General features: G+C 37.3%; 1 protein-coding gene across 1 annotated transcript in view; it reads left to right on the top strand.

Moving 5' to 3' along the window:
- Positions 1-817: 817 nt before the first annotated feature.
- LOC148103587 (alpha-2,8-sialyltransferase 8E-like) overlaps positions 818-21,435 on the top strand; it is a 71,878-nt gene continuing 51,260 nt past the window's right edge. Inside the window, exons 1-7 of the mRNA XM_087838706.1 lie at positions 818-1,124; positions 3,526-3,597; positions 3,977-4,048; positions 8,320-8,461; positions 8,734-8,846; positions 8,928-9,020; positions 9,100-9,276. Coding sequence (XP_087694832.1) covers positions 1,039-1,124; positions 3,526-3,597; positions 3,977-4,048; positions 8,320-8,461; positions 8,734-8,846; positions 8,928-9,020; positions 9,100-9,276 — 755 coding nt within the window. The 5' untranslated portion in view covers positions 818-1,038. The remainder of the gene's footprint in view (positions 1,125-3,525; positions 3,598-3,976; positions 4,049-8,319; positions 8,462-8,733; positions 8,847-8,927; positions 9,021-9,099; positions 9,277-21,435) is intronic.

Here is a 21,435-nt window from a genome sequence, read left to right as displayed (position 1 = left end):
GTATACATTTTAAAGTTTTGCAAACATTTTAATAGAGACTTTACAAAGAATTATTTTACTTAAATTAAACCAAACATATTTACACTAGTTTTAAGATTTACCAAGGATTTGGGGTAACTATTTTTAGTATCAATTAACATAAATGTGGGAAACACTATCTACATAAACAATTTATTCAAACTTAAACATTCATTTTAATATCAATATAATTTTTTAAACTTAAATGCAGTAACTATTTCCCAAAGCATAAATACATTTCCACAATTGAGCTTCTATAGTTCCCAAACATATAAGCAGCAAATATGAGTCCAAGAGCTTACCGATAGCCCATCCAGCTCAAAGTCTTCCTCATACTGGAAAGTGGATTGTGCTTTGTTTGCTGTCCTCTCAGTATGTCGCACCCGGGTCAAATGACTGCTGCATGCATTTTAAGGTCTACTAGGCACGCCAGCCCTTGATTGCTCTAATTCAGCTCACCTGGCAGAGTGGCGCGCACCAGGCCACGCTTAGCTATAGATTGCACAAGGTCTAATCAGTGGCCACGCGCAAGCAGCAGCACAGAGCAGGTAGTGGGCAAGAGGAGGAAGAGAAGAGTAACAGCCACACCTACTAGGTCAGCACGACACCCACTGAAGGAGCTGCTCAGTGCTGTCATGCCTCATGTCTCATGTATGGAGTGGGAGATGTTGTCCAACAGGGATGACAGCTTAGTCACCATTCTCCTGTCACTCACCACCCCACCTGGTGTGACGTCTAGAGGGAGTATATATATATATAAAACCAATCTTCCTGTTTGTCCTTCAGACTTTGGCTGATGTGTCTGTGTGTCTGCAGGGTCTCCATATTCCGGAATATGTAAAATTAAAGATAATTTTTTGAATTTGACCACTTTGAGCACTTTTGTCTTTTTGGCCGTAAAGAATATAAAAAAAACGGATTTAATACCGGGCAGATAACCATATCAACATATGAGGTAAAAGTACATAAAAAAAGCTGAGTTAAAACTAAGTGTTAAGAAAGGTGAAGCACTAGAGCGACATGAGGAAAAAGCTCTCGATTGTGATCAATCTCCTCTGTTTGGGGAGTCTGCTGACCACTCTTATCTGGTACGCGTTCGAGGACGGGTGAGTGAGTAATTACCTTTGTATTTTACAGATAAAACAAAGTATTCTGATGAAAAGTAGCTTATGGCACTGTGATAAACACTTCCCAACAGTTGGGAAGCTGTGTAAAATGCTAATATAAGCCTGAGGTTGCAGAAATACAAACATGCTTAATTTAAGTAGAAATACACATTTCATATTTGTTAAAAAATACTCTGGTAAAAGCTGAAGTACATGTCTTCATGTCTTTGTCATTCATTCTTTCACACGTAACCACAAACCTCAGCTCTCACTCTGTATTTCCTTCTAAGGGATTAACATATTATATGTTTGTTTTGTTTTGTTTCCATTGTTCTTTTGATACAAGTTTTGTTGTGCAGTGAAAATAAGGTTAGAGTCACAGGACCGGTTTACTAAGTAAATAACTGGACATGAATAACTTGTATATTACGTAGTATTACACAAAAGTATATTTCTAATTAACTTGGCTGCACTTAATTTCTTTTTGACAATACTTTTTTTAGATAGGATTCATTTTGAAAGAAAGGCAGACGTAAAATGTAAAGTGAAATACAAAGTCATATATAGTATGGTGTTGTAAAGAGCTGAGAAACCACAAAGTGGGGAATCTGCAAAGAGGTACTGAACCTTCAGATGTTGCTGTAGCCCAAGAGTGTGCAGTCATATTCGTTGTGTTCCCACTAGTGCTGTCAGCGTTAATCTGAAATGACGTTAACGCCACAACGCGGCAAATCTCCGTTAACGAGCTACCCCGGATCGCCCCGTGCGTGCGGCTGGACGGCGTGAACACAGTAACGAGCTTACTCCGTTGCCGTGTTGCATTAACGTCACTTCAGATTAACACTGACAGTACTAGTGGGAACACAACGAATATGACTGCACATTTACGCCGACATCATCCTAGTGCAAAGACAAGTGGAAGCAGACAAAAACAACAAGCACTCATGCTACAAACTTTATCCGAGTCATTAGACAGCCGTTAGCACATGATTCTCCTTATGGGGACCTGATATGTTTAATATGCTGCTGAGAATATAGCCCAGAAGAAGCGTATAGTATAGCTTTTAGTTTGGTAAGAGCCATTTCTCTGTAATAAACTCTCTTTTCCAAAGATGAGTGATTTCTCGATCAGATAGATTTATTTTTTTATTACTTTGTTGTTTCAGCAACATTAAATTTAAAAACTGTACTTTTGAGTTAAAATATATATTTATAATTTTAATAAATGACAAATTAAAAAGACATGAACATTTTTTTGTATCGAAAAAATATCGAACTGTGACACCAAAGTATCGAACCAAACCGTGAATTTTGTGTATCGTTGCACCCCTAATAAATAAATAAATATATATATATATATATATATATATATATATATATATATATATATATATATATATACATACATATATACATATATATATATATACATACATATATATATATATACATACATACATACACACAGAGAGCTATTTAAAATTGTGTTTCTTACTGTCACTGTTGATATTGATTATATATAGCCATATAGGAATGCTAAATGGGGATTCTAAATATCAACTTACTCTGGACCGCTTCTTCAAGTTCAAATAAGGTTAAGGATAAAATTTGTTTTATCATTAAAACTATACTTAAAACTTCAATTGCTTTTGTTTGCAGTGACAGCATTTAGGGAATTCTATTGGTATCTAGCGATGGTTAATATCACACTCTAGCTTGTAACCAAATATCATGTCACACTTGAGCTCTGATTTTTACACTGACTCACTGATTTTTAAACACCATCATCATCATCATCTTAAATTGAAACTGATCTCTGGCACCACTGATGTGACTGTGACTGAACTATGACTGTAAACACTAAAGCTGTTCTGCAACTGTTCAACATCAACAATAGCAATACTGTAGACTTCAATACAATACTGCAGACTAACTAAATAATAATAATAATAATTACCCTTGTGGGGACAGTTAAAGGACTATTCTATTCTATTATATTCTGTTTAGCCTGCACCAAACTGTTTGTGTTTATAGCACAGCATCTGCCAATAACACAGTTGGTATATTCAAGTTGATATTTAAGACTATTAAAAAACAAAACAAAACAAACAAGCAAACAAAAACCTCATTGTGTATAGATACAATATCTGATACAAACATCTCTCAAGTGAATTAAGGCATTACTTGTAATCTTTAAATTTCCAACAACTCATATACCCCTCTAATAATATCTTAAATATTTAACATACATAAGAACAGGGATCAGATTTAATAAATGAGTTAAAATCACAATTTACCTCCCGGGAGATGTAAACAAAACAAGAACAACAGAAAAAAAAACCAAGACAAAAGAAGGGTTCAAGAAAGAGTCATAATTTTATCTCTTATTTGTTTCTCACAGTTTTGTCGAGCTTCACCGACCAAATCCTCAAAGAAGTGTCCCAAAGCCCTCTGAACTTTGTAAAGGCTGCAAGTAAGAGCAAACATTGCAATGACTTGTTCATTAAAAAATAATTTTTTTATGTCAAGATTAAGTCATGTAAGCCCCCTGCAGGAAGGAGTAGGTCTAAGGAGCTTGGAAAGAAAAGTGTCAGAACCTCTTTATTTTTCTTGAAGACATCAACATGGTCAACATGACCCCTCTTGGGGGACACTGCCACCACATCCACCATTTGCTCTTTGAACTGAAGAAGCTTCTCGGGTGAGAGGTGAAATGTCTTAAAGAAATTTTTTAAAAATCCAGACGCTTTTCTTTTCAAGCTCCTTAGACGATGACCTGGATGACTGAGAACCTTCACAGACACCCAGTGCAGGAAGGTTACTAAATGTACTGGAATGCTTGTGCATTACAGGGAAGTCATTGATGAAGTGAAAAAGCTCAATCAAACGTGGGAAAAGCATGAGGAGAATTACCACAGATTCAGGTAAGACCTAACATCCTGATATTATTGATTGATGGTTGAGTTTTATTTTTATGTGAATTTCTGGTTAATAATAAATAAATAAATAAAAACTGCCTGAAGCTAGTATGTGAGTACGAGCATGGAAGACGGCAGACTACAGGAAACAGCTGCTATTTATCCTCAAATGCAGATGAGGCAGGATTACTCCTAAAGGTCTTTAAACAAGCTCTTCAGTCAAGGCTAAGAGCCATTTGCTAAACAAAACGGCTAAACAAATTTTCCCGTCAATATGCTTAAGAAGTGAAAAGGGGACCTTTGACCAGCCCACGATTAAAAGTCTAAGACCAGCCAGAAAGAAATAAAGGTTTGGTTTACTTGTTTAGCAGACTCACACTCAGGATGTGTACAAGTGGGTGAAAAAATTGTCTGAGAGGCAACTAAATCAAGTAGAGAAAATTCTCTTGCAAAACTGTTGAACTTTGCTGTGATGTAGAGACAAATTCCACTAGTGGAGCTGATCACAGCCACAGATTCAGAAACCTGAACCAACACTGCGGATGTGGACGCAGAGGAACTGCGAATGATGGTTTTGGCCTCCTCAGCAATGCAAATCTTCCAGCATCCATGGAGGAGGGGAAGGCGGTCGTGTCGCTTAGTGAGGACAACATAATCGTCATCTGACAGACAAGAGCGGGCCCAAGGTTTTACAAAATTGTTGGGTTTTTGAGGAAGAAGACAAATATGCTCAAAGTACATTTTATTTTATTAACCCTTTAAGACCTACCATAGAACCAAGTCCGCCAGAGCTTATATTTTTACATGTTGTAAAGCCATTTTTGGGAGCATTTCAAGTTGATATACATCAATACAACCATTATAGCCCAAATTTTAATAATATGTATGCATTAAGTGCATAGTAATTACATAAATTGAAAAAAGGTGTAATAAACAACTCGTTTTTGTTTTTTAACATATATTTCTAGTTAGAGAAATTTAAGAGGCTTATCCCTCAAAACTGCAAATACAAAAAAGTTGCACAAACTAGTTTCCCACCACAGGAAATTTATTTTAAGTGTCTTCATAGTTTTATTTTTGAAATACACCAATTTCTATATACTGCAGGAAAAACGAAAATAAATATTATAATGCAAATTTGCAAAAAAGCAGCATATGCATCAAAATAAACTATTTCCAGCAGTGCAATATGAGTCCTAAGCATCCCAGAAACGACACAAAGTCATAAAGTCAAACATAACTTTTAAAAACACAAGTATAGGCTCAGAAGGCCCGGATGGTAGAAAAAAAATGCAAAATGACGTCACTTCCGGTTTCGGGCAGGTCATGGCAGACATGCAATAGTTCACGCTGATGGACGTAGGAAGTGTTACAAACAGCTGATCGGATTGGCAAAGCGTATTTCTGGAATATTGTGTTTTTGTTGCTGCAAGTGCTTTTTATGCAGTTTTTGCAAAGCTATATGTGGAAGGAAACCGTGACCTAGGACAAGCTGATGGCATAAGATGTAAGTACAATATGCAAAAAAAATGATTGCGCTAGCTTACGTGGTTGCAGTGCCACCGGGATTTAAAAATAGTTATGCAAAATGGAGCGTGTCCGCTCCGACCGGCTTAAAAGGGTTAAACCAGATCTTGTGCTAACTTTCTGAAGTCTAAAAAAACAGCTGCCTTGTCTGTGCTCACTCAGGCGACCCAAATGAACAAAGAGCACCACACCCAGGCAGTGTACGCCTTTAAACAGAATCTTAACATGCTTGGTTGAAACAATTGAGGGTGGCCTTAGGTCTGATATCTGCTCAGATTTCTTCCTCTGTACCTCTATCTATACGTCTCCTTATATAGACATGAGCCTTTTTCAAGAAAAAAAATCCCATTACCATAGCAACCACCTCTTGCACTCTGGTCAGGCCTGCATACAGAGATAGGGAGTGGGGGAAGGAAAAGGAAAGTGGGGTAGAGAGCTTCTTTATGGGCCTGTTTCTTCTAACAGAGTCAGTCTTAAAGTTTTGTACCTTCTGGTGCCATCAGCAGTCCAGGCAGACCATCCCCCTCAAATTCCTCAGAGAAGGAGCTTCTGTCTATACCTGTTGTTGTCAGTGTTATAGACTACTTCCAACACTTCTTACTAGTCTACAATACATAACTGTGTGTGGTAAAGGATAAAACAAACGTGTGATGTTAATTTAGACATAATAGCCTTAAGGATAAAAATAAATTCCAGCTGGATCTAAGGGTAACTCTTTGAGACTTTTATAATGGTGTGATTTCAGCCATTCCAGAACTCCGTGTGAATGATTCTAATGCCTATGGTCTATTGGATCATAACAATCATTAAAGTGTTTTGATATTTATGCAAAGGTACTGTTTAAGGTTGAGGAAACCTGCAGTCAGGTGAGAATGAAGAAGTCACTGGGATGAGTGGTAAAATGTTTCACCAACTGAAAAGCAAATAGTCAGATGAACCCAATTATCATCCTGGGACTTTTGAGTTCACACACATCCTGTTCCCACATCACCATTGCACTAACAATGATCATGCATTTTTTGACAGATGGCTGAGTGAGGCATAGAGAATTTAAGCCCCATGGGAGTGTCCCCTAAGAAACCTTGGCTAATCGTGGCCTACACCTGTTTTCACACCTTGACTCGTGTGATTAGGTAGAGAATCAATAGGGGGTCCATTGTCCCTTTTGGGGGGACACTACCATAGGGCTTAAATCTGGGACTCTCCACCATTTGACCTTAAATTAAAGAAGCTTCTTGGATGACAGGTGAAATGTCTTCAAGCAACTTAAATAAGTTCAGACGCTTTTCTTTCCAAGCTCCTCAGAGCACCTCATAAAATATATGGCTCTTAAAGTACCACCCTTATGACCGACATTAAAGTACACTGGTATAGGCCTATTTAACACCACATACAGTTTACACAAGACATATTTATCTCTTATATGAATGTTATTTATTTTAACTGTCATAAACAGGATGTGACAAGCGATGTTAATAATAACTGTACTGCATTAAAACATTCACAGCAGGTGGGATACCCAATCTTTAATTGATGACGTATGAACTCTTCTTCCAGGTCCAAACTACTATGCGTGTTTTTAACATATTTTAATGTTTTGGTTTCTTGTTCTATTTAATCTGAACAAGCCCTCTTTAGAGGAAGCAGAGATGAGGTAGAGGAGGGCCAGAAAGTAGAGCAGGAACGTGAATGCTCAGAGGAGGACAAACCAGCTTCTGGGAAGCTTGAGCAAGGGCAAAATGAGAGCACCCAACATCCACTATGGATAAGAAGTAATATGTAATATGTCTGGATGCATGCTCAGTCATCCAGGTAAGTAATTCTGTTCACGTAGTGTTTTCATTGGAAGAAATGTTTCGTCACTCATCCAAGCGACTCCTTGAGTCTCAGCTGACTGCAGGTTTCCCCAATCTTATAAACAGCACATTTGCACAATGACTGAAACCAGCACCACTGAATGAACAATGAAAACGGGAAAACCTGCAGTCAGCTGAGACAGAAGAAGCCACTTGGATGAATGACGAAGCATTTCTCCAACTAAAAGCGCTACATCCAGATGAACAGACCACTCTGAAGTTGTGATTTGGTACAGATGTATGAAGACAATCATTCTTCCATGGTCTCGGCAGATTGAGTCCGTCTTGTCACATTTAAGAGAGCTCTCACTTTCCAGAGGGCATCATTTGTTTACCCTGATCAGAGACATTAGGATCATTTGCTACTTTGAAGGACTGCCTAAATTTAAAGAATCTATCTTGACTTCTTGAATTGGCTGGAACTATTATATCCAGATCCTAGAATATCTGAGTCATGCTGTTAGCAAAGATAAGTTGAAAAATATTTTCAGCTTCATTTCCTCCTGTGTTCCTCCAGTTTTCCTCCAGTGACTACCTCCTCGTGTTTTCTTGTTTCCACGATATACCAAGGTTTCTTCCTACCCTTCAGGGGTTTGTGTTTATTTATTTAAATACCTAATTTAAATGTTCCTCAGTTTAGTTTTGTTATCTTTGTTTTTCCTAGTTTTGTAAATATGCCTTAATAAAAAATGCACTCTGACTTAATCTCAGTTTTGTTTCCTTTTGTCTGCGTTTGGTTTCTCATAAAATTACTGTTATGGACTGTTGTGAACTTTATCTGTCTCTAATTTTTCCACGCCTTAAGTTTTTACTGTCTCGCAAATCTTTCATCTCAACACCAAAACTAATTTTACACTTTTTATGCTTTCTTTTATTTGTTTTTAATTTATCAAGATTACAGCTGAGCATCAATTGCAATGGATCCAACGATGGCATTGTCACTCAGGAAAACACTCCACTGGGATCTAAGATTGTTTGTGACATGGACAGGAGTGTCATCTCTGTGACCCCGGACCTTTTCAAAATCTTCATAAAAGTATGTTATTCCTAAACACAGGAACCGGTCTTGTAATTTGTTGTTTATGAATGAACTAGTATGAACTAAGACAAAATTTGCTGCATGTTTCATGCATCTGTTGTTCTTCAAATTTTCAAACATGATATGACTACGTTTTGTCATCATCCTTAAAGGATTAAATCACATCAGTTCCTAAATACAATGAGTAGTTGTCTTTCACACACTGTATGTTACAAGCACTGTAAATGTTGCTCTTTTTGTAATTTATAATCTGTTGATGTCACTTCCAGGAGAATCCTTTCTCAAAAAAGAGATGGGACACTTGTTCAGTTGTTGGGAGCGGTGGGATTCTAACAAACAGCGGCTGTGGAAAAATGATTGATTCAGCTGATTTTGTTATTAGGTGAGAAAGATGTTCACTGTAAGGAATGGAAATCGTGATGAGGACTCTTCTCTCTGTAAGTAATATTTCATGTTTTTTCAGGTGCAACCTGCCTCCTCTGGAAAATGAATTTCACAATGATGTCGGCAAGAAGACTAACCTTGTGACAGCAAACCCAAGCATCTTCGTGTATAAGTGAGCAATTAATGAACCTGACATTGAACTGACTTGTTAGTTTATGTCTTGTTGCTTTAAGTCATGCATTAATTTGCAGGTATGGGTCACTGATGGGACGTCGCCGGGCGTTTGCAGACAGTCTCCAACAGTATGGCAACTCCCTGCTTCTCTTTCCTTGCTTCTCCTATGGTGGTACTCGCTCAGCGTGTCAGCGGGCTGTGTATGCCATTGAGGAGATGGATATCCCTATCCAACCAGCCTTCATAAACCCTAGGTATTTTGAAAGACTGGTCAAATTCTGGGAATCTCTGGGGTTAAAGGAATATCGACCTAGCACTGGATTATATATGACTAGCCTGGCACTGGAATTTTGTGAAACGGTGCATCTGTATGGATTCTGGCCATTTAGTAATCACCCAGATAGACTCTTTCCCTTGACTAACCACTACTATGATAATGTACCCTATAATAGGAGAATCCATGCAATGCCAAAAGAGTTTTCCCACTGGGTGGAGCTGCATAATAAGGGCGTGCTCAAGCTTCACCTTGGAGACTGTAAATCAGATCAGGTCTAGTTTGAATTTTGCAATAACAAAATAATATGTTCAAGTATCCAACTGAGAGGCCAAGACATTTGCACTCAAACCAAATGTATTAGTTTTTTTGCTAAAGTTTATTTTTAACAACATTTGCAATGCATGGTCATGATAAAGCTGATACACTCCTCGTTAGAAGGAGGGTACAATACGCTACAAGAAAATAAAATAGAGACTTTAAATAGAAATTGAGAAATCACCATTTGCTTTTAAGCCACTACTTCTGTTACAACCTTTATATTACTCTGCTAGTGGTCACTTTTGGTTCTGCAACAAAGACAATTCTCTGCTGCACTGACTGTTGACACTTTCAAACATAAACACTTTCAAGCATTTAACTTTTAAACAGTTAACTTTTAACTAAGATCAACTCTGCAGATTGTAATGAGTTGGCTGAAAGAAGACCTGCGCAATAAAATATTTGTAAAACCATTAAGAAGCTTGGCTAAAGTTAACATTTAACTACAAAATCTACACACACACACACGTGTACATATATATATATATATATATATATATATATATATATATATATATATATATATATATCTGTAGACTTTTGGAGATCACATTCAGATTGTACATATGGGTACATGTATAAAAGGAAGGTTAGAATTCACAAAAAACTTCAAACATAACCTAAGAAGCAGGTGGCAAGAGAGTTATTACAACATAGTAAGAACACATTAGTTAATGTTGATATTATAGTTTATCACACAAGGTCAAGCCTCGTTTTGTAACTCTTTTTGTATTTAGAAAAATTTCACTCACCCAGTTAACCAATAACACCTTTCTGTACTGTGCATTATCGAACATAATCACAATTATCACTTGATAACATTAATGAAAAAGAATAGGCAGATTCTCGAGTTCTATTGCTGTCTGTTGTTACTTCTTGTATCAAAGTTGTCAATACGCCCAGAATAAATTAAATAACTTCTAACAGAATCACAGTTTATTTCATGAGCCCATGACTTTTAAAACATTAGTGTTGTCCTAAAATGGTACAAATGACCTTTGAGGGACTTTTGTTTGTTTTTCTAAGGCACACAGCCTCATATGTCTTAATGCATGCTCAATCATCCAGGCAAGAAAGTCCCAAAAAGTAAATTCGATTTATCTAGACTTAGGAAAAATGTTTTGTCACTCATCCAAGTGACTTCTTCAGTCTTGTACAGTAATAATTAACTGAGAATGCCTACTTATTTTATGAATCATAAATCACCAAGCAGTTAAAACAGGCAGACAGACATATCAACATATGGGGCAAAAGTACTTAAAAAAAAGCTGAGTTAGAAGAAAGTCTTAAGAAAAGTGAAGCAGTAGAGCGACATGAGGAAAAAGCTCTCGATTTTGATCAATCTTCTTTCTTTGGGGAGTCTGCTGACCACTCTTATCTGGTACACGTTCGAGGACAGGTGAGTGAGTAACTACCTTTGTATTTTACAGATAAAGGCAAGAGGTCACTAGTCAAAGTATTCTGGTCAAAAGTAGCTTATGACACTGTGAAACTACAAAAAAGTAATAATAATAATAACAATTCTGAAACAGTTGGGAAGCTGTGTAAAAGGCAAATATAAGCCAGGTGGCAAAAATACATTTATTATGATTAATGTAGGATTACTTAATTTAAGTAGAAGTACACATATTTGTGTTAAAACTACTCTGGTAAAAGCTGAAGCAATGATTCAACTTCTTTGCTCAAGTGAAAGAAGTGAAGAAATGCAGGCTCTGTAATGAACTCAAAGTATAACAGTAAAAGTAGCTATTTGGATGACATTTGTATCAGCGCTCTTTGTTCCAAGCAAACATTATCACCTACACTAAAGACGTTAGGTTTTTGGCAGTGTTTGTGCCTACATGTCATTCACTCATCATAGACCATCACAGATCACCGCAAATCTTCACCAAGGCAGCTCACTCTCTGGGCATTATTTCCTTATAAGGGAATAGCATTTAATTTTGTATTTATTTATTTTGTTTTCTTTGTTCATTTGAAACAAGTTTTGTAGTGCAGTGAAAGTAAGGTTTGACTCGCATGACATATTTACTTTGATTACACAAACATTATGGAAGAGTAGGTAATGGATGACATGAATAACTTGAGCATAGTATATAATATTATACTACAGTATATTCCATAGCTGGACTGGCCATCGGGCATACCGGTTATTTGCCCGGTGGGCCGCTGGCGTATTTTTTGTTTTTATGGGCCGATCAATTTTTTTTTTTTTTTTTTTTTTGGAAGGGTATAAATAATGAAAGGTGTTGGATTGGCCAATTGGTCATGATTGACTCTGGGCTGGACCAATTACAGCCGAGGAGGTCGGATGCACCCTCCCCCTTGTTTAGCAATCTTACAGACCATCCATCGGCTCTTTGTTACTTCGGAAACATGGCTGAAACAATTTCCACGACGTAATCCGATAACAACCGATCTCTTTACCTGTCGGCTTCCCGTGGCTGTCATGCAACAGGTGTTGTGCCAAAAACTGATTTCCAATGTTTGCGTGTATTTTTTATGTGTAATATCTATGTTGGTAAATAGACTTCGGTGAACAGCGTTTACAAAGGGGCTATATATGGAATTAAAAAATTATCTGTTTTTTCAAGTATGTTTACAACTCTGTGTTATTGTGCTTACATTATCACCAATCCGGTCCTTTATCCCCACTTTAAATATTTTTACAGAACTATTGTAATATTTGAGCCATTTCTGCTGTCCAACTACTTCTTACAAAAGACATTTTTAATGTTAATTAGACTTTTTTTTAACGGCATAAATAAAGGTTATATAAAAGTCACTGCCAAAGACTGATTGCGGCTTCTACCTTGTTACACTAATGTTGTTTGTAGCTCAATATGACTTTATGTCATCCATGAGGGATGCATTTGACATATGTTTCACATATTATAGCCCAACAAGTTACTTATAGCAATTTAAATACGAGCAATCAGTTTTTGGCAAATACCGGAAATCAGTTTTTGGCAGACAATCACTTTTTGGCACAACACCGGCAATTGCAGTTAATAATACAACAGTTTCTTGCCATTTTTTGTGTTTCTTTTTATCGCTGTGTAACTGAGTTCAATTGAAAGCCTGCATGCGCTAGTACCGCTTGCCACAAGTTCCCAGAATCCTTTGCGGTTTTACCCCTGAATGACGTCCGATTTTTTGTCCCAGTCCAGCCCTGGTATATTCCTAATTAACTAGGCTGGTCATTATTTCTCTTGGCAATACTTTCTTTAAAGTTAGAATGCTCTTTTAGGTGTTGCTGTAGCCCTGGTGAAACATTGAAGATGTTTGTTTTATTCAGCACATAAAAAACAACCAGCTCTGCGCTTCCCAAGGTTTCATTAACCCTGCACATAACTTCACTCATGGTGTAACATCTCTTTTTCACCACTACAACAACTCTAAGTCAAATCAACACCACAGCATTGGCAGAAACAATCTATAACAGCTACAAAACCATAAAAGGTAAAGTAAACACAAACTCGTCTTTAAACTCAACATGAAACACATGTTGTCAGTTTTCAAACAGTTTAATATACTGACAAATTTGTAGGTGGCTGTGGCTCAGGTGGTAGAGCAGATCAGCTACTGATCGGAAGTTTGGTGGTTCGATCCTAAGCTTCCTCAGTCTGCATGTCAAGTGTCCTTGGGCAAGATAATACCCCCAAATCTCCCTCCGATGCGTTCATCGGAGTGTGACTATGTGTGAATGTACTGTGTGCTGTGTGTACTTGCGTTTAGAAGTGCTTGCATGAGTGGGTGTGAATGAAGCATGTTGTATACAGTGGAGAGTAGAAAAGCACTATATAAGAATCAGTCCATTTACAAATATTAAAATGTATTGCAATTAAATATGCTATAAAGTTATAGCAGTGTTACATTTCGCACAGCCTAATAACTGAATTTCAAAGCTTAAGCTTAAGCTTTTGCCTGCTCTATAAATTAGCTAGTGAGTGTAAGAGGCAGAACTCAGGATGAAACAAGGAGCATCCACAAAGTTATTAATACAGATGAATTGCTACAAAAGTACGCTAGGCAGCTAATTTCAGAAGACATTAAAGAATTGTATTTGATTTAATCCATTAAGGGTAAAGGTCCCTGTTTATCAAAGATTTAACATGTGACTAAACATGTGATTTCAACACATGGGGCTATCACGTCTTATGACATCAGCTTGTCCTCGGTCACAGTTTCCTTCCACATATAGCTTTGCAAAAACTGCATAAAAAGCACTTGCAGCAACAAAAACATAATATTCCAGAAACACGCTTTGCCGATCCGATCAGCTGTTCATAACACTTCCTAGGTCCATCAGCGTGAACTATCGCATGTCCGCCATGACCTGCCCGAAACCGGAAGTGACGTCATTTTCGCAGTTTTCTACCATCCGGGCCTCATGAGCCTATACTGGTGTTTTTAAAAGTTATGTTTGACTTTATGACTTTCTGTGTCGTTTCTGGGATGCTTAGGACTCATATTGCACTGCTGGAAATACTGGAAATATGCTGTTTTGCAAATATGCACTATAATATTTATTTTAGTTTTTCCTGCAGTGTATAAAAATTGGTGTATTTCAAAAATAAAACTATGAAGGCACTCAAAATAAATTTTCTGTGGTGGGAAACTATTTTGTGCAACTTTTTTGTATTTACAGTTTTGAGGGATAAGCCTCTTAAATTTCTCTAACTAGAAATATATGTTAAAAAACAAAAACGATTTTCAATTTTTTTGTAGTTTATTGCACTTTTTTGCAATTTATGTAATTACTATGCACTTAATGCAGACATATTATTAAAATTTAGGCTGTAATGGTTGTATTGATGTATATCAACTTGAAATGCTCCCAAAAATGGCTCTACAACATGTAAACTACTTTGTCTGAGGCTTTATCTTGAGTGGTTTCTATAGTCTGCCATTAATGTGGTGTTTGCTCAAACCCACATACTAGCTATAGGCAGTCCGTGCCAAAGTGAGTTAATATATCCATGTAAGGAAATCCCAGAGAGCTAATTCTGTTCAGCTTGATGTTTTGAACTAAAAAGGTTTAAGTGAGTATCATTCATGCAGAATATAGTTTTATCAAATAATAAAAATAATAATAATAATAATTAATTATTATTATTATTATTATTATTATTATTATTATTATTATAATAAATATAAACACAAAACATGACAATGATAGGTTTTTTGTGGAAAAATGTGTCCAGGTGTTTCCTTCACAAACATTTTTAATTTTCTTTTTTTCCAGATAATTTAAAAGGAAATAAAAATAATTATATCAGAATATTAGAAGGCTTTAAGGGTCTGATCTTACCCGAATCTGTGGGAATTCTCCTCATGCTTTTTCCATGTTTGATTGTAGAGCTTTTTTACTTTATCGATGACTTCCCTGTAATGCACAAGCAGTCAGGTACATATTTAGAAATATCACCCATTCAGGGCTGACATGAAGGAAAAAGTTATGTCAGTTTTTGCTCTTACTTGCAACCTTTACAAAGTTCAGAGGGCTTTGGGGCATCTCTTTGAGGAGACGGTGGGTGAAATTCCACATAACTGTGACAAATAAAAGAGATAAAAAAGTTACCCTTTCTTGAACCCATTTTTTTTTCAGTTTCCTTGCTCTTGTTCTTTTGTTTACATATGTTGGGAGGTAATTTGTGATATTAACTCATTTATTATGCCTGATACTTGTTGTTATCTACCTGTAGGACAAAAATTCCAGTCTTACATATTTAAAATAATATTAAATGGATATATGAGTGTTTGGAAATGTAAAACTTACACTTAATGTCTTAATTCATTTGATAGATTTTTTTAATCAGATAAGTCATATTTCTCAAAATTTTGAAAAACTAACTCAAGTATACCAACTTTGTGTTATTCAAAGATTGCCATTGTAAACCAAGATCCAAAACACAGACACGAAGGAACGCGAACAAAACTTAATATTAACAGAAAGCGAGCCATTTAATAAGGCTGATGAAAAGGGTATGTAACACCTGCTTAGTATAGTAGGATTAAACTTATAAACTAGATTCGAGAGGAGTAAAATCAATTTGAGACTTACAATATTACAATGTTACAGTGGTTACAGTGGTGCAATAATGCAATGTAAACAGCATAGAAAATTAACAGAAGATCAACAGAGAAGAGCGCTCTTTTGAAAATAACAACAAAATAAAATAAAATGAGTAGTCTCTTCAGACCTGACTCCTGATGAGCAGGATATTCAGAGTTCAACTGTTTCCCAGAGAAACAATCCATATCAAGTAAGCAGTTTTTGCTCTTGCTTATCTGAAATCCTGCGATTCGAAGTAATTCAGACTGTAGCTCTACTCCTGCATCCAGAACAGCTGGCCACACTGCTTTTGGATTCGCCAAGAGTTTTCACAGGGTCTGGCTCGCCATCCATATCCAGAACCACTTCAGATCCAGGATCACAAAAAACCAGTCTGCACATACAGTACAGAGCAATAAACAAAATAGTTCTTAACAGTTTTTCTAAATAAAACGAGATCTCATAAAGTTTTCAAAAGTTTGTTCTGTTTCTATGAATTCCATTTGTATTGCTTTACAGCATTACAATCAATTGTATTTATATACCCCTTTTTAAGGCATATGTAATCACATCATGAAATGTTTGTAACGTAACTAGTTTTAACCCTTTAAAACCGGTAGGAGCGGGCACGCTCTGTTTTGCGTAACTATTTTTAAATCCCGGTAGCTCTGCAACCACGTGAGCTAGCGCAATATTTTTTTTTGCATATGAAACCTGAGGAGTTGTACTTACATCTTATGCCATCAGCTTGTCCTAAGTCACAGTTTCCTTCCACATATAGCTTTGCAAAAACTGCATAAAAAGCGCTTGCAGCAACAAAAACATAATATTCCAGAAACACGCTTTGCCGATCCGATCAGCTGTTTGTAACACTTCCTACATTGGATTAGACGGCAGCGCGAACGATCGCATGTCCGCCATGACCTGCCCGAAACCGGAAGTGACGTCATTTTCGCGGAAATGTAGTTTTTTACGGTCCGGGCCTCAATGAGCCTATACTGGTGTTTTTAAAAGTTATCTTTGACTTTATGACTTTCTGCATCGTTTCTGGGATGCTTAGGACTCATATTGCACTGCTGGAAATAGTTTATTTTGATGCATATGCTGCTTTTTTGCAAATTTGCACTATAATATTTATTTTCGTTTTTCCTGCAGTGTATAAAAATTGGTGTATTTCAAAAATAAAACTATGAAGGCACTCAAAATAAATTTCCTGTGGTGGGAAACTATTTTGTGCAACTTTTTTGTATTTACAGTTTTGAGGGATAAGCCTCTTAAATTTCTCTAACTAGAAATATATGTTAAAAAAACAAAAACGATTTTCAATTTTTTTGTAGTTTATTGCACTTTTTTGCAATTTATGTAATCACTATGCACTTAATTCCTACATATTATTAAAATCTAGGCTGTAATGGTTGTATTGATGTATAGCAACTTGAAATGCTCCCAAAAATGGCACTACAGCATGTAAAAATATAATATAAGCTCTGGCGGACTTGGTTCTATGGTAGGTCTTAAAGGGTTAAATAACTTATTTACATGAATTAACCTATAACTGAAATGACAAAGTGCAGAAAAGGCATTGGACAACATTTATGGCTAAAAGAAAAGTGCATCCTGCATTAGTTTTGCACATTTGTGAAGATGCCCAATCAAATAGACAATAAAATAAAATACGACACTCCATTTCACACACAATTCAAGTACTCCGACTGGCTTTAGCTTTTTTTTAGACAATACAGAATTTTCACTGTTGCAGTAGTTACCACATATAAAATTAGCATAGATTTTCCTGCTACTTATCATCTCTAGTAACTCACCGGAGTTCCCAAGAAACAAACACACGCTCTGCCTGGTTTTGGTCGAGAGTAAAACACATAAAGGCCACTGAGAAGTACATAACTTTAAGTTAGAGACTGTTAAAAATACTTTATAACACTTATTTTATACCGAAAGACTCACTGTGTAGCTTGTTAATTGCTCTCGGGTGTCTTGCTCCGTTTTGCCTAGCTTAATGCAGCAACGTGCTTTTGTTGCATTCACTGAAATACGGAAAATGAAAGTGTGTTCAAGGGGTGTCGGAAATAATATTACAAGGTAAAAAACAAGAAAATACTAGTATCCATGTCTATAGGGGTTACAGGTACAAAAACTAAAGGCAGATGCACACTGAGGAGAAACTAAGAAGAACCAAACTGGGACTAAATGCTAAACACAAAAGACAGAACAAAACCTTGAACAGGATATTAAACAAACTGAACATGGAAAATCCTGGCACCATCGAGGCATGGAAACATGACGAAGAACAAAAGACAACCGTCAGGGAGACACTGAACAGGGGAGGACAGAGGACAGAAGAAAGTTAGGACACAGAAAGGACACAGAAAGATAATGGCTGTATACCACCAAAACCACCTAAACCAACCCAGAGCTCGATTAGACTTTTTGCAGAAGTCTGCGACCCCAGCAAGACAGAACTCAAGTGATAAAGACCTGGCAATGTTTGACAACATCTCACAGCCGTATTTCAACATGTGTGTTGGCAGCATTTTCTAAGCATTAATTCATAAACGTTTAGAACAGGATTATTTATGCCGTGACTAGTGCAGTCAGTCACAGATCACATACAGACTGATTACAGTGACAGCTGCCTCAGGCTACGTCCACAAGTACACGGGTATTTTTGAAAACGGAGATTTTTCGTTTTAAAAAATAATCCCGTCCACACGTAAACGCAGAAATGAAGGAAAACGCTGCTAGGAACATGCCAAAGCAACAGGTGGCGATATTCCTATCCGTGCAGAAATGTTGGCCAATCAGAAGTCTAGAAGCATTGGCGGGAAATAGTAAACAAAGATGGGGCATAGAAGCAGAACAGAGTCGTATGTGTGGAGGGACAGTAACTGTGTGTGTATATGTAAGCATTTAAACACTGCAGAGAGTACAAGTAACAGTAACAGTATTGTTTACGTGTGGACGAAAGGTGCAAATGCTTAGAAAAATCTGCATTTTCAAAAATACCCGGGTACGTGTGGACGTAGCCTCAATCTCTACAGAGTCACGGAGTTAGAAAATGATTTAAATAAAACAGTATGAATGAAACAGGAGTAGCAGGAAGCATCAGACAGAAAACTGATGCTCCTAGGGTTGTGTTGTGAATCCTGTTGAACTTAAAGCAAGATCAGTCTCACCTGTAGAGGCAAACAGGAGGCAGACAGAGAGTAAGAGAGACGCCCATGGCCCAGGAGGCATTTTATCCACTTCTCGTCATCTAAAGCTAACTTGATGCACCTTAAAACTGTGCTAAATTTCAAAACGATAATGTTTTTTTTTCCCCTAAGAAGGACAGAATTAAACCTGACTAGATCAAAGATAAATTTCCATATTTAAACTTCAAATAAAAAAAAGTAAATTAATTCAGTTTGTTACACTCTCATTCCAAATGTGACAGTAAAACACAAGGAGGACAATTCGCTCAGCAGTGAGAACTTCAAATATATTCGAACTTCTGCTGTCAAAACCTGATCGGAAATCATATTAGAGCCCCACCTTGTCCCAAACACAATATTAAGGCACACAAATTTACACGGTTATTTTCATTCACATGTGTTGACATCAGGCCTTCGGACATTTAGGAGATGCTCAGAGAAGAGCCACTACTCCTCCTGATCTAAAGGAGCCAGTCGAGGTTTTCAAGGCCTGTCCTACCAGAAGGAGGGCAGAGGGCAGACCCATTATGCGATTAAATAAATTCTGTTATGTCTTAATGAAGGGAAGTTCTCTTTGTTTCTGGTGTTTTTGTAAGAAAGGTTTCCGTATGTGTGTGTGTGTGTGTGTGTGTGTTGTTAGTAATGGAGGTGTTTTTAAAGTAATTGTCATCTAAAGGATGTGTTGTTCTGTCTGTGTCCCTCTTGCCCACATGACAGCAGGTGTTATCAGATGAAGGTTTAAGGCCACCCCCACCATATATACTCCAACTTACAGCTGAATTCTGCTGCTCTCCACCTTCAAAAATATATCTGTGCATTATCACTGGGATCTCTTTAACTTTTAACACATGCAATAATACATCACATCTGACAGTAACCACCAAACATGTTCCACGATCTCCGAAAGAAATATATACCAAGCTGTATTTACAGTGTAGAAACAACTAGATTGTGTAGAAATCCTGTTAGTCGATCGGAAAACCTTCACTAAACATTGGAATATAAAAGGTGTGGCCCAGAGCTACATGTGCATGAAAAATAAAGCATATACAGTAAGTTGGGCCATCTTGTTACACTACATACATGTGGAACAGCCAGGTAGGGCATGAACAGGGAAAGGGGGACACAAAAAAATACTTTTCTTTCTTATTCTCATTTAAAATATCTGGCTTTTATTAAATAATTATCTGACTCTTACGACCAACGTTTTTATCTGACGTAAAATGTAGAGAAATCATTCATATACCAACAGGACAGTGTACATGACTGTCACAACAGCTTTTGTTTCCATTGAGTGTACATGACTGTCACAACAGCTTTTGTTTCCATTCAGTGTACATGGCTGTCTCAACAGCTTTTGTTTCCATTCAGTGTACATGGCTGTCTCAACAGCTTTTGTTTCCATTGAGTGTACATGACTGTCACAACAGCTTTTGTTTCCATTGAGTGTACATGACTGTCACAACAGCTTTTGTTTACATTGAGTGTACATGACTGTCACAACAGCTTTTGTTTACATTGAGTGTACATGACTGTCACAACAGCTTTTGTTTCCATTGAGTGTACATGACTGTCGCAACAGCTTTTGTTTTCATTCCAAGGCTTTATTGCTTTAATACCTGGTGGGCCGGTCTCTAGTCAAAATGCCCGGGCCGGTTTTTGTCCCAGTCCAGCCCTGCTCTGGGTTATAAACTGCTGACAAAAAGAGCCCGCGATAGTTGAAATCAGCAAAGTAGCAGTCTTGACCTGAATTTTAAAAATATTTGGAAAAAAGCGCTATGCTGCTAAAAAAGGAAAAATAAATATTTACAAAATATCTGGATAAATGTTTATTATACGTGTTTGATGTTTGTGGCAGGGCGTGGTCTGCAGTGCCGCTGCAGGGGAGGCATACGCACCTGAGCGGCATCTGCAATCACGCCTGTCCGGCTTAAAGTCTGTGCTCTCTCGGCTGTTGTGTTGGTGTGTGTCGGGCTGTGAGTTGAAAAGCTACAGCCGGCTGTGTGGGTACAGCAACCATGTGTGAAAAGTGGTCAATAAAGAAGTGCTAAAAAGCGTGTTAATGCAAAAATCGTCGAGTCTGCCATGGTACATTTGGACTTCTGCTCCTGAACCTCTGCGCACAGCGTCTGCAAATCGCGGCTGTACGAAGTCATTTCATCCTTACTCAAGACTGTAAGCTGTCATCTGTGAGGCGCGAGTGGTGTTTGGTTTTTACCATAGTTTATGGTGGAGAATAGCTGCTCTAGTGCGTTTTGTTCCCTGTAGTCGTATGAATAGCAAACTACACTCATTGGCAGTAGCATAGGCACACTAAAATTTCTTCTGAAATGTTTGCTGTCTAGTTGCTTTTTATTCAAGGACAAACATGTACTGAAAACTCTTGAATGGTGGTTAGTGCTGTTGCCTCACAGTAAGAAGGTCCTGGATTCAACTCCACAATCTGGCTAGTTTGCAGTGATTTCTCTCTGGGTATTCTGGTGTCCTCCCATAGTTAAGTCATGCAGTTATTAGAGTTAGGTTAGGTTAATTGGTGATTCTAAATTGCCGG

The sequence above is a fragment of the Neolamprologus brichardi genome, chromosome 3, assembly GCF_056152115.1.
Source record: "Neolamprologus brichardi isolate AB-2024 chromosome 3, ASM5615211v1, whole genome shotgun sequence".
Lineage (NCBI taxonomy): Eukaryota > Metazoa > Chordata > Actinopteri > Cichliformes > Cichlidae > Neolamprologus > Neolamprologus brichardi.
Note: the sequence above shows the minus strand (reverse complement) of the source record. Positions and strands in the feature narration are given on the sequence as shown.